This window comes from Notothenia rossii (assembly GCF_949606895.1).
Source record: "Notothenia rossii genome assembly, chromosome: 8".
Taxonomy (NCBI): Eukaryota; Metazoa; Chordata; class Actinopteri; order Perciformes; family Nototheniidae; genus Notothenia; species Notothenia rossii.
This window is the reverse complement of record NC_136906.1, coordinates 30,613,706-30,626,678: the sequence shown is the minus strand read 5'-3', so window position 1 is coordinate 30,626,678 and position 12,973 is coordinate 30,613,706. Positions and strand designations below refer to the sequence as shown.

General features: G+C 38.3%; 1 protein-coding gene across 5 annotated transcripts in view; it reads right to left on the bottom strand.

Annotated features, from left to right (window-relative positions):
- The window catches only part of caskin2 (CASK interacting protein 2), a 96,625-nt gene that overhangs the window by 21,881 nt on the left and 61,771 nt on the right, over nucleotides 1-12,973 (bottom strand). For 4 of the 5 annotated variants that reach the window (XM_079643363.1, XM_079643361.1, XM_079643362.1 and 1 more), the window contains 6 exons: nucleotides 9,782-9,877; nucleotides 6,872-7,002; nucleotides 5,477-5,585; nucleotides 4,266-4,374; nucleotides 2,436-2,530; nucleotides 1,134-1,251 (listed from right to left, as the gene is read on the bottom strand). In XM_079643363.1, the coding sequence (XP_079499489.1) occupies nucleotides 1,134-1,251; nucleotides 2,436-2,530; nucleotides 4,266-4,374; nucleotides 5,477-5,585; nucleotides 6,872-7,002; nucleotides 9,782-9,877 (658 nt within the window). The remainder of the gene's footprint in view (nucleotides 1-1,133; nucleotides 1,252-2,435; nucleotides 2,531-4,265; nucleotides 4,375-5,476; nucleotides 5,586-6,871; nucleotides 7,003-9,781; nucleotides 9,878-12,973) is intronic. The other variant, XM_079643364.1, reaches the window with a different exon arrangement.

Genomic DNA, 12,973 nt, shown 5'->3' with positions numbered 1-12,973 from the left:
CAATCCGGCTCCCCGTCGCTCTGTAGCGATTCACAGCAAGAGTAGGAGCGGCTGGAGATTCTGCTCTCCCCGACGGGAGTCTGCTCTTCTAACGGCAGCTCGTGATCGGCGTGTTGGAGACCTCTGAATTAAATTATCAAGTCACCTCAAGTCAGAAGGCTCAAGTCCAAGTCAAGTCCAGAGACATTGGTGTTCAAGTCCAAGTCGAGTCGCAAGTGTTTTGTGATTTGTCAAGTCGAGTCCAAAGTCATCAAATTAGGGATTTGAGTCTGACTCGAGTCCAAGTCATGTGACTCGAGTCCACACCTCTGGTTCATAGAGAGAAAAAATAAATAAAACGAGGCCACGTTTTATTAATTTGTGCGCATGAGATGTAATTTGTGGCCTCAACTTAAATAAAACGTTAAAAAAACGTGGCCTCGTTTTATTTAAATTGAGGCCACGTATTACATCTCGTGCGCACTAATTAATAAAACGTGGCCTCATTTTATTTATTTATTTTCTCTATGAACCCTCCAGGGCTCCTTAGAAAATCCTCATATTTGATTGCCTGAAAGCCTTAAAGACAATTTCGCAAAAACATTTATTTACCAACTGTTGCAGCTCTTATAAATTGCTACTGTATAAGGCTGAAGTGAGGTGGAAATAAATACAAAAAACACTGATCGTAGAATGGATGAATATGTATAGAGGGGGCGCCTAGTACACAAAACCTTATTTAAAGTCATTATTTTCATTTATTTTATTTTGAGATACTAAGTTAATATTTTTAGATGAATTCCTTAACAAAAACTTCATACTTTTTCAAGTTACTAAGTCATTATCTTGAGATAATAAGACAACATTTTGATCATTTGAATCATTATTTTGAGACACTAGGTCGCTATTTTGAGAATCTGAATAATTACTTTGACATACTAAGTCATTATTTTTTAGATAATAAGTCATTATTTTGATAAACTAAGTCATGATTTTGAGATACAAAGTCATTATTTTGGCCAAAATGTGCTTCCATACAAAGCAGCAGCTGTTTAAGGACATTTCTGAGAGCCATATATTTGTATAGTCTTCAGTGGTAATTCATTTCTTTTGAGTGTCAGTCTAATTTTGGAGGTCCTGTCTGTGAGACTGACCGTTTCTCCTGCTGATGACCTCCACGATGGATGGGGGGAAGAAGCCCACGCGGTCCGTCCCTCTCTGGGTGTCGTGGATGTGGCCCTTCCAGCGTCCGTCCACGTGCTGCTCCAACACCTGCAGGGGACGAGACGGGTCAAAAGGGGCCTCAGGTGCCTGGTTTGTGAATAAGTAAATATTAGCTTTCCTCCCATCTCCACACAAGAAATAAGCATCTCCCTGGTTCCCTCCACAAAGAGCCAAAGGCATATTCAGGTTGGATTTGGGATTATTGCAGAATACGGAACTCTGGCAAACAAACGTTTATGATATTTACATGTTTTATTGAACAAGCTAATATCCAGATATTAATCCCACTTCATGATTTTTTTAACATAAATCACATGACTTCACGCCAACACCGCTAAGCTGAAGGTGGCTAAGGTTTAGCGTGATGACGTTAATTAGCATTTGTTGATCACTTGTTAGCAACCACTGTTTCCATGACACATAGCTTCAGACATTCATTCTCATTTTTTTAGGATATATTAGTCATTATTTTATAGCAATATTGTTGTATTTCTTTTCTATACAGCTTGCATTTAGATGAATATATATTGTACATGTTTTGACTATTATTTATAATTCTCTTTTATTCCAAAATCTAGATTTTTTCGGGAAAATAAACATTTCATCACAATCCATTTTGAATGTGAGTCAGGAAACTCTGACTCAAGTGTGACGAATCAAATATAGGACAGAGTTCAAGGACTGTGTGTGTGTGTGTGTGTGTGTGTGTGTGTGTGTGTGTGTGTGTGTGTGTGTGTGTGTGTGTGTGTGTGGACTTGTCTCCGCCTGCCTCAGAGCTAACTTGTTCCCACAATAAAGGTTAAAATTGCAGAATGGCATTTTATTTTGAAAGTTTTGTACATTTTTCAAATAGAAATTTCCTCTAAGATGTGTGGAGTAAAAGTTTAAAGTAGTATAAAATAGTGTATCAGAAGAATCTCAAATTTGTTCTAAAGTACACTACTTTAGTACTTAGTTTCCATTGAAATGTTGAGATGTAGTCATGACTCAGTGTTGATTTCGTCAACAAGCTTTTGTGTCAAGTGTCATTACACATTGGAAAAGTTTTTGGAGAAAAAACACGGCTTAACCTGATTGGCTGAGATGATGTGATGACTAAAAGAGAACATAAGACACAGGACATTTCTTATTCTATAATGGCTGACACACATTTTGACTAATGGTGACTAAAAGTCATCTACAATGACTAAATGGCAGTAAAACTGCATTTTCCTCTGCAGACTGAATCTCACCGTGATGACGTCCCCGGCGCGGATGTTGAGAGCCGTCGGGTCGTGGAGGTTCCAAAAATCCTTGAGCGCTCGGACCTGCAGGACGCCAGTCGCATCTGAACAGGAAACAAAACATTTTTAAGAAATCATCACTTAGGGATGGTAACAGTTTATGTACTTTAATAAACTTGTGTTATCCTCTGAGATTTATGTTTTTTCACTTTTTGTTTTTCATGTCTTTTTTATTATTTCAAACGTTATGGCTGATTTTGTGTATATTTAAAAAACTAAATAATAATAAAGGATTCTGGGGGGCAGGAAGTAGCTCAGAACTTTTAGAATTTTATAAATATATCCAAAATCTTTATCAAAACTCAACCTTCCTTTTATTTGTTCAGATTCAAATCCCTCTTTACCCATATTATTTGAAAATGCTGCCTAAGTTCTACATGTAGACAACGTTTTTTTTTACAATGAAATAGATTAAGGATTAAAAAGCATTATTTATTTATGATTTAGTGAAAAATTACACAATTCACCCGTTTTACAGTTATTTTGTGCAATGTATGTTTGAAATTAGCAACTTTGTGAGAAATGAAAAGCCAAACAATGGTATTTATGTTACGGCAGCCTTTTTGTTATTTTATTATTAATGTACTGTATAATAAAAAGTAATCTTTTCAAAGTTATATAAAAAAAGTTATTTGTAACTTGCGCCGGGACAATATGAGACGTTCCTCTCTGCAGCGGTAAACAAACTGCAGCATGTTTAAATCACAAGCCGCTCATTACTCCCTCAGTGTGTTCCCACAGGAACTTCAAAAGACTGCAGGATTACAGAGCGAGTGCGCACACGCGCGCGCGCACACACACACACACACACACACACACACACACACACACACACACACACACACACACACACACACACACACACACACACACACACACACACACACACACACACACACACACACACACACACACACACACACACACACACACACACACACACACACACACACACACACACACACACACACACACACACACACACACACACACACACACACACACACACACACACACACACACACACACACACACACACAATGGGAGTCTGCTCTTTGAAGCTGTGAGAGCCTGATAAGAGTCCAACGTTATGTAACCCCACATTTTAAAGAGCTCAGGTGAAGGAGCCCAAATGCAGAGAGGTGTGTGTGAGACTTTTAGAAGAGGGAAAATGAAGAGAAGAACGAAAGAGGAGGGAAGTTTGGTGTTTGGAGTAGATGCTTTTTGCATAAAAAATATCTGCATTTATTACTGAGAATATTAATGAGTGTTTTCTTGCTTTGGAGAAATGTTTTGTTTAGTCTCCTGCAAGACATTCACGAAAAACCCTCAATTCCATTTCACAGTTAAAAAACACATTTTATTTCCTTAAGCAATAAATAGTTTTTAAAATAGTTGTTTAACTAAACGTTATCTTACAAATAAATAATTAATTGTTAGTTTCAATATTCAATATCATTTGTACGTTTTTCTTTAGAGAGAGATATTAAGAGCCTTTTTCTTTTTATTATATTATAGATAGTGTAAAGGATACGGGAGAGCATTAGGGCAACATGTAAAAACATTTTTAAAAGATCTGGCCAAAAGTGTTTTATCGTTGGGTTCTGAGAAAAAAGTTTAAAAAAAAGAAATCTGTTCACATGTTGCCCTTATCCTCGTCCGTGAAAGGGCCAATGAGGAGGAAGAGCAGAAACAAACAGTGAATAAAAAGAGAAACCTCAGAGCAGTCTCACATTGAAAAAGCAGCATTGCCATAATGTGAATCAGTTGCTCTCTGACCTCGCAGCAGCTGCTTGATGTCCCTGCTGGCGTGCGACGTGGTGAACTGGTTGACGATGTCCAGCGCCGTCTGGTTGTACGTGTTTCTGATGTTCACATCCACTCCGGCCTGCAGGGACAAAAGACTTGTTACAGCCCTCTGATGTGAAACTAATCAGCCCTAAATCTGCAGTTTTCCCTCTGGGGTTTGGTTGAGGCTTGATCTGAAGTTACCTCAGCGCTGAGCTAAAATGTGTAGCTGCAGGACAATAAAAGTGAAATCCTCCTGAAGAAAGGTCACTTAGTCTACTCTCCAGCTCACAGAGTCCTGTTGTGAACCCGGAAATGTTGAGTATACCCCAAATCTTTTATGTTAGGAATGTAAAGTATGGGTCCACAGAACATAGAAACTGCCGGATGCTAACTTGCGTATGCTGGAAAATGAGCACAATTAGCATAAGTTGCGTTAATTACCATTATAGCTTATGGTAAATAGTTTTAAAAATGGCTTGGCCGATTTGGACAGCTATGGAGTGGTTTTGGGGGTTATTGAGTATGCAGAGTCCATTTCTGAGTATCTTTAAGTATCTAAAATGGCAGTTTTAACAAGAAAATGACTATATTTGTACAAATTGTTGGCCGATTTTTTATACATCTTGGGTCGATTTTTAAGTTTTAGGGGACAATGGATCATTTGGATTGGACAGGTCGCCTATTCATTTGAAAAATAATTGTGCTCTCTATATCTAGTGACAACATTACTCATGGTTGTCAAAATCAGCCCAACGAGAGCACAAATATGCCATTCTTGATCCTGAAAATGTCCAAAATGGATTCAGCATCCTCATCGGGCAATACTAAGTCGACGTAATTTTTTCTTTTTTTGCAACTGTTTAAATAGGCTTTAATACAATCCATTTCAATGAACGCACCTAATTGTGCAAATTGCCCAACATATGCAAGTTAGCACCCGGTTGTTTCCATGTGCTGTGGACCTGTACTATACACACTGCTGGCAACTAGACTAATTTAGCAAACTGACTAAATATTTGATTACATCTATTGCATAAAAAACTTTCCAATCAACTCAAGTAGTGATTAAAAGTGATAACTATTAAAGGACTGTATTATATTGTAAAAATGTACATTTAGAAATGTGTGTTTTGAAGCAGTTTGCTGCATTTTAAGGACGCAAAATGATGGGTGATTTTCAAAAGAAGTTGATGACTCACGTCCAGCAGCAGGCGCACCACCTCCGTCTTCCCGTACAGAGACGCCTCATGCAGAGCCGTTCCAGACTTCGTGGTCTTGTTGATGTCGATGCCGGCATTCAGCAGCAAACTGCAACAAAACAGAGAGTCCTGGAGCTTAGCTTTCAACCGTCTTGGATCTGAGTCTTACATCTGAGGCAAGAAAATAAATCCTGAACTTGAGTCCTGGATCCGTAGTATCCGGAAAGACATTGTTCTAGGAAGTGACCTTATTTCAGTCAGTATCAACTCTGATTTGTAAAATCAAAGTGAACCTTTAAACTCATCCCAGTCGAATATATTCAGTGAAGCAGCAGAGAAGTTTAATTACATTACACTTTAAAAAACAGGACGGGATGTTGCTAGTGTAGTTGCCAGCTCGAGTCCAATAGTGAACCCAGAAATGTTGTGTTATGTTAGAAATGTATAGTACGGGTCCCCAGAACATAGAAACTACTGGGTGCTAACTTGCATACGTTGGGCAATTTGCTAAATTAGCACAAGTTGCGTTAATTACCATTATAGCCATTATTACTGTACAGATGTAGCACCTCATTTCGGACGCCCCTACCCATGTGGGCCCCTGATCGGCGCGGGATGGGCCCCTGCTGAAAGGAAAAACCCCTGCAGGACTTGATACGCCCCCTTGATAAATAAATTTAATTATAATGAAACCAGCTGCAATGGATCATGGATCCACCAGTGATTAAAAAGCTGCCACACTGGAACTCATGTGAAATAAACAGCTGATAGATCTCTACAGGTATCTGATATAGCGGACCTTTGTTAAGATCTATATGTCACGGATAGGAACACATATTGCCACGGGCGGGGTGGCGCGGTGGGCTGTATGTTTTATTATCATATCAAGTGGACGAAACCCGCCGCCGTTGTGTCTGTAAAGCCGTTGTGTCCTTGGGCAAGACACTTCACCTGAATTTGCTCCTGTGGGTATTGTCCACAGTACATGACCATGATATGTATGTGGAATGTGTATTTGTAAGGAGTGCTTTGAGAGTCATTGAAAAAGCGCTATAATAAATATAAGGATTATTTATTATTATGTATTATTACTTTCTGGTTAAAACTGCATTTTTTTTACCTGAAATGTCAGAAATGAATTCAGCATCCTCAATAACCTCCAAAACCACTCCAACATTTTCCAAATCAGCTATGATGCCATTCATACTAATTAAGGCAACTTATATGCTAATTGTGCAAATTGCCCAACATGTACAAGTTAGCATCCGGCAGTTTCTATGTGCTGGAGACCCGTACTATACATCTCTAACATAAAACTTGGGAGTACTCAACATTTCCAGGTTGGCTATGCTGGCAACTAGACTATATGGCCACAATGGGTGGAGGCTGTCTCACCGTATGATGTCTTTATGGCCGTTGCGGGCGGCAAGGTGCAGCGGCGTGGTGAAGGCGGAGTCTGTGGGCTCTTTCCTCTCTCCTTCCAACAGCGCCACCACCATGTTACTGCTCAGCAGCAGCTGGGCAACCTGAAGGGGGGGGATCACATTGTAAAAAAAATATTCTATATGTATGTCATTTGTCTGTATTTTAAACAGTCTAAAGTTAAATGTATACATATAATATTAAAATTATTATCTGAAAAAACATGGAGGAATGTTCCCGTCAGACACCAACAGCTACACATATTTTGAACCATTCAATGACCTTGTTAAACATAAAACATGTGCATTTTTAAACAAATATTGTAGCTAAAATATTTTTTTTTTACATTTTCGTTATCTTTCAGATTCCGTCAATCTGTTTAAACTCCTTAACAGGAAAAAAAGCTTTTTTTGTTTGTTTTAAAAGGTAATTCAGATTATTGTTTTTAACTAAACGATTAATCATTATCAGCAATACAATTTAGAATACAGTTTTGTGTGTTTGGATCAAAAGTCTGGGCTGGTTTAAACAGGAGGTGAAACAGAGGAGAGCAGAATGGAAACACAGCAGCTGCCTGTCGACAGCTGACACACACACACACACACACACACACACACACACACACACACACACACACACACACACACACACACACACACACACACACACACACACACACACACACACACACACACACACACACACACACACACACACACACACACACACACACACACACACACACACACACACACACACACACACACACACACACAGTTTTGTATCAGCTGTTTGAAGATCAGACTTCACTTTCATGTCTCATTTAACAAACTCACACGAGTTAAAACAAAGAGGACGACAAACAGAAGTACATTAACATCAAATATAAATTAAGGGTACTCTATTTCTGCTACTTTATACTTCTACCACATTTATCTTATAACGGTGTGTGTGTGTGTGTGTGTGTGTGTGTGTGTGTGTGTGTGTGTGTGTGTGTGTGTGTGTGTGTGTGTGTGTGTGTGTGTGCGTGTTCATGCTTCTTAGAAAAGACTTCATGTGAAAACTACAGTAAAAGTAATTTATCAAGAATGTTTCTGTTTGTTTCATACAGTATCTCAGTAAACTAAATATCTTGGGGTTTTGGACTTTTGGTTAGACAGAAAAAAACACATCTTAGAATTAAATGTTTATTTCTATAAGATGCGCCTAATATTTGAAGTAATTTATCCTTTACATTTATATAAAAAATTATATTTAAAGCCCTCCAGTCCCGTATGGACCCAGTGCGCACTACGTCCCCCCGGGACCCCCAGGGTCCATAGAGTCCACTAGAGGGCGGAGCCTGTGAGAGATATAACCTGTGATTTCAGGATGTGTATTTTGTAAATTGTGTAATTTTTATTATCATTTATTTTATCTTTAGTATGTTTGCATGCATGATTCTTGGTAACATTACGCTGTATTTTGCTCTTTTCTGCTGTAACAATGTAAATGTCCCCTCTGTGGGACTAATAAAGGTATTCTGATGTCATTGCTCACTGCGTATGACAACACACTTTTTGAATAATAATATATTACTTCAGCACTTAACCTCATGCTCATATTAAATGCAGATATGTGTGTCAGATTGATGAATATATGTGAGTTTGATTTGTTTGTGTAGCTGTTGCAACACAATCTAGGTTTGAGGGATCAACATGGAGACAGCGAAAGATGTTTACACACTGTTGTGTATGTCCGTGTGTGTGTGTGTGTGTGTGTGTGTGTGTGTGTGTGTGTGTGTGTGTGTGTGTCCAGCTGTGGCTTTGTGTTTTCCAACCATCAGTTAACACTCCCTGAGTTTCATTTATTAGGATTGAGTTTTGACCAGCGCTGAAGGAGACACTACATGTGGATAGGGTCAAAAACCTACCCATATGATTACTGACAGTAAGACAATAATTACTTGTATTATAAGTTTTCTTAAATGTTTTGTTTACATATGCAAATGAGGCATTATCTCATTAAACGTGTGCTAATGTGAACACATGTGAACATTGAATAAAGCCAGGTTCAAGCTCTGGTTCCATTTTGATGACAGATTAGAGTCAAATGTTTTTACAGAGAGGATTTTTTTTGTATCACTCCATAAATCCGAGCTTCAGAATATATAGAGGAATTAAACTATACAGTTTGGTATCAGAGCTATATCGAGAAAGAGTATGAGAACAATCTTATTTGAGCAAAACAGCCTTTAAAAGATATGTATTATAACATTCATACATGTTGTGCTCACTACAGGGGAATGGAGTAAAAATATGAATAGATATCACCATGAAGCCTCCCTAGTTGATTAATGACATTAAGTTCAACTTAATGTCTTTTAAATGGCGAATAATAAAATAAGTAGGAGTTTTACTTTTGCACAACAATGATATTGCTTGTTTGGAGTAAATATGTCAGCACTTCTCTTGTTGTCCTTATGGTATGTTGCACTTATTGTAAGTAACTTTGGATAAAGAGTCAGCCAAATGCTTTGTAATGTAATGTAAATGCAAAAACAATTCATCGCTTTAATTGATATTAAGACGATCATTTTTGTATTATAAGTTTTCTGAAATACTATGTCTTAATTAACAAATGAGGCATTATATACTGTAGGGCTTACTTTGGTGGATTTAGGAGGAATTTACATACACAAATAGACAACGTTAGTCAAATAAGCACCTAAATGTGTATTACGGAAACTTTCTTTCCTTTAGTATGAGAGAAGACATGCTATGGAAGCAACATAACCCAAACTCTGTAATATATTAAGTAAGTAACTGTATGTTTTTGCCTGTAGGGTTCTGCTTGGACCCCAAAACTCCCTATATATGTCAAACATATAAAACACCTTCTCACCTGGACTCTTCCAAACTCACAGGCGAGGTCCAGAGGAGTCTTCTTAGCTTTGTTGACCAGACAGGGGTTAGACTGATGCTGCAGCAACATCTCAGACTGAAAACACACACACACGTTTTTATGGGATTCAACAGACATTAAAATGACCGAAAAACAACAAGGGGGAGTCGTACGAAAAGGCCCAAAAAAGACTTTCTTCACTTTTTCTAAGTGTTCTCTCTGTTAGCTTAGCTCAGCGTTGAGACAATAAGCGAGGGGAAACTGTTAGCGTGACCCTGAAGCTGCAGGAGGAAACACCTGCAGAGCTCCTCGAAGGAGGGGGGGTGGATGATGTTTCTCCCCTCTCAGCCAAAAAGGCGACTCTATCCATGGCACACTGGGGATGGAGTCCACGCATGTGTGTTTTTATCACCTTCTGCGGGGAACCCTGCAGGCTGGACTACGCTCCAAAAAAAGGGGATTTCAGGCAGACTGCTGGCATTATCTGGAGCTGTGTTTACATGTTTACTGTGGCTGTAAAAAAAAAAAAGAAGGACAACAGAATATAATCTCTAATCTCAGACAATCAAAGCAGGCAGATGCTCTTTAACCGTTAAAAGAATCTGTTGCAGATTGTCTGGACTATAAAAAGTTGCAGAAAATATGAATCGATATATGTAATTTTCTATTAATGTGCACATTCATTTATAGATCATTAAATCAATCAATTGATGTATAAAAGGTCGCTATGTACTTTTTTTAGGTGTTCCTTTCCCTGTAGTTTGTTCTATAGGTATTTGTGCATGTAAATGGTCTACAAAGGCTCAAATCCCTGTGTTCCCTCCAGAGGGAGTTTCTCTCCCACACACCCCCTGCCTGAAACACTTCCATTGGACTCCTTTGTTTACTTCTATGATAATAATGATAATAATAATAATGATAATACATTTCATTTATATAGCACACTTTAAAAACAACGTAATCTCAAGGTGCTTGTTGACCAATCACAACAGAGCCGGCCAGCTAACCAATCAGAGCAGGCTCTGGTTTCAGACAGAGGGTGAAAAGAGGTGCTGCAGCACAGGCAGTATGAGAACAATAAAGAGCTTTTTAATATTAATGTCACGATATTCATGTTATGTCACGTTTTTATGTCTATGTTTGGGTGTTTTGCTGTTCTCCCTGTCATGTTTTCCTCCTGGTTTATTGTCTGGTCCTTCTCCCTGTGTTTTTCCTCCTGTCGTTAGTTTCCCTGGTGTGTCTAATTGTCTGATTGTGTTGACCTGTTGCCCTTGTGTTTCTCCTCCCCTGCCTGGCTGTTTCTCGTCTCGTGATTACCCCTCCCTGTATTTAGTCTTGTCTCTTCCTGTGTTCAGTGTTGGTTCGTCTTTTGTTGGTGACTGAGTTCACCGGGGAGTGTTTAGTTTGTCCAAGCTATACTTTAAGTCCTTGAAATAAAGGTATTATCAGTGTTATCTGCATTTGGGTCCTGCCTGCTTCACTCTCCCGAACAATTAAAGCATGTAAACATGTCCCAGTAGAGACGCTACATACTAATATGAACCTGAGAATTAGCATAATATGTTCACTTTAAATGTATAGTCATGTTAAAACCTAAAATATACTACATTATACAGACAGAAATACAAATAAATATGCAAGTAATTTAAAAAAGTAACATTACTCATGCTTTCTTGCAAATAATACTGTGTGACCATAATGTGCGATACAACACAAAAACTATCAATGCGATATTTTAGTTGAAGGTCTCAATTTTTGGATAAAGATTAAATCACATGTTTTGTGTAAACATAAAGAGTTAAATCTCACAAAACCATGTGTGTGTGTGTGGAGGAGGATACACATCACCTACATTCACCCTAATCCTGTTCTGAAAAATGACCTCAGGATTATTAATAAAAACCTCTGCAGGGGTCATGTCCTCATAAAAGCCTCCCTCACATCTGTGCTGCTCAGACACAAACAAGGTCACACCCCAAACTCTACTCGTCTACTAACGAGCCATCAGCCATGTCAATCAGTGCTAAGGATGCCAACGGGCCAATTAGGGATGAAGTACATCATGCTAAAAGTAATTTCCAGAACTATTAATAAAATAATGCATTAAACATAAAGAGGGGCCCTGAGAAAAATAAAAGCCAAGATATTTACTTAAAAGAATGTAACCAGGTTGACAAAAGGTGGAGAGTACTGTTTTGAGTTATTTTCAAATGAAAAACAGCTCGTTTATAGTTTCCCCACACTTTTGTTATTGGCGCACAAAGTTAATTATTTGGTTAAATAGTTTGGGACTTCTTTGACTAAGATGTTTTATTCTAGATTATATAAGGTGTCTATCTCTAAAAAGGATATATTTTACTTTTAATTTGAAGTTGCTGTACACCATGTTTTTATGTAAATAGTACACTATGTTTATATGTTAACCCTTTGGAGTCGACCGTCACGCCGGCGTGATCAGATCACATGACCTGTTCAAGCCGGTGCCGCATAAAAACAACAGTCCGGACAACATTGCCGTGTCATTCTGTCGAAAGTACTGGCTTGCAACTATATCCCAGTCTTTGTTTCATGCAAAAAGACCCAGTAAACACGGAGATACGATGATATAAAGTTAATACATTTCAAAAGTATGAAAAATGGAAGCACATATTTGAATATCTTCGCCGTATTTGATCATTTTACGAAACGGAAAATACTGGAAACTGTAGATCCTGCTCAACAGGATGTATATGTGTATTTCTGTCGAAAGTACTGGCTTGAAACTATATACCAGTCTTTGTTTCATGCAAAAAGACCCAATAAACACGGAGATACAATGATATAAAATTAATACAAATATATTTCAAAAGTATGAATAATGGAAGCACATATTTTAATATCTTCGCTGTATTTGATCATTTTACGAAACGGAAAATACTGGAAAATGTAGATTCTGCTCAACAGGATGTATTCACCAGGGAGGGGGTGAGGTAATCAGGTAAACGGAGTGATACGAAGCAAGACGAAAAGAGACTGAGAGGGACGGCGGGAAATGGAGAGAGACGAAGATATACGAAGAAAGGCGGCGGGAGACAAAGAGAGACGGCAGGAGACTGCGATTGAAGTAAAGTGACAGACAAACATTGAGAATTTAGATATAGTTAGATAGATTTAGAGTTTTGAAGATTCAACTATGATGAAGAGAACTCTGAA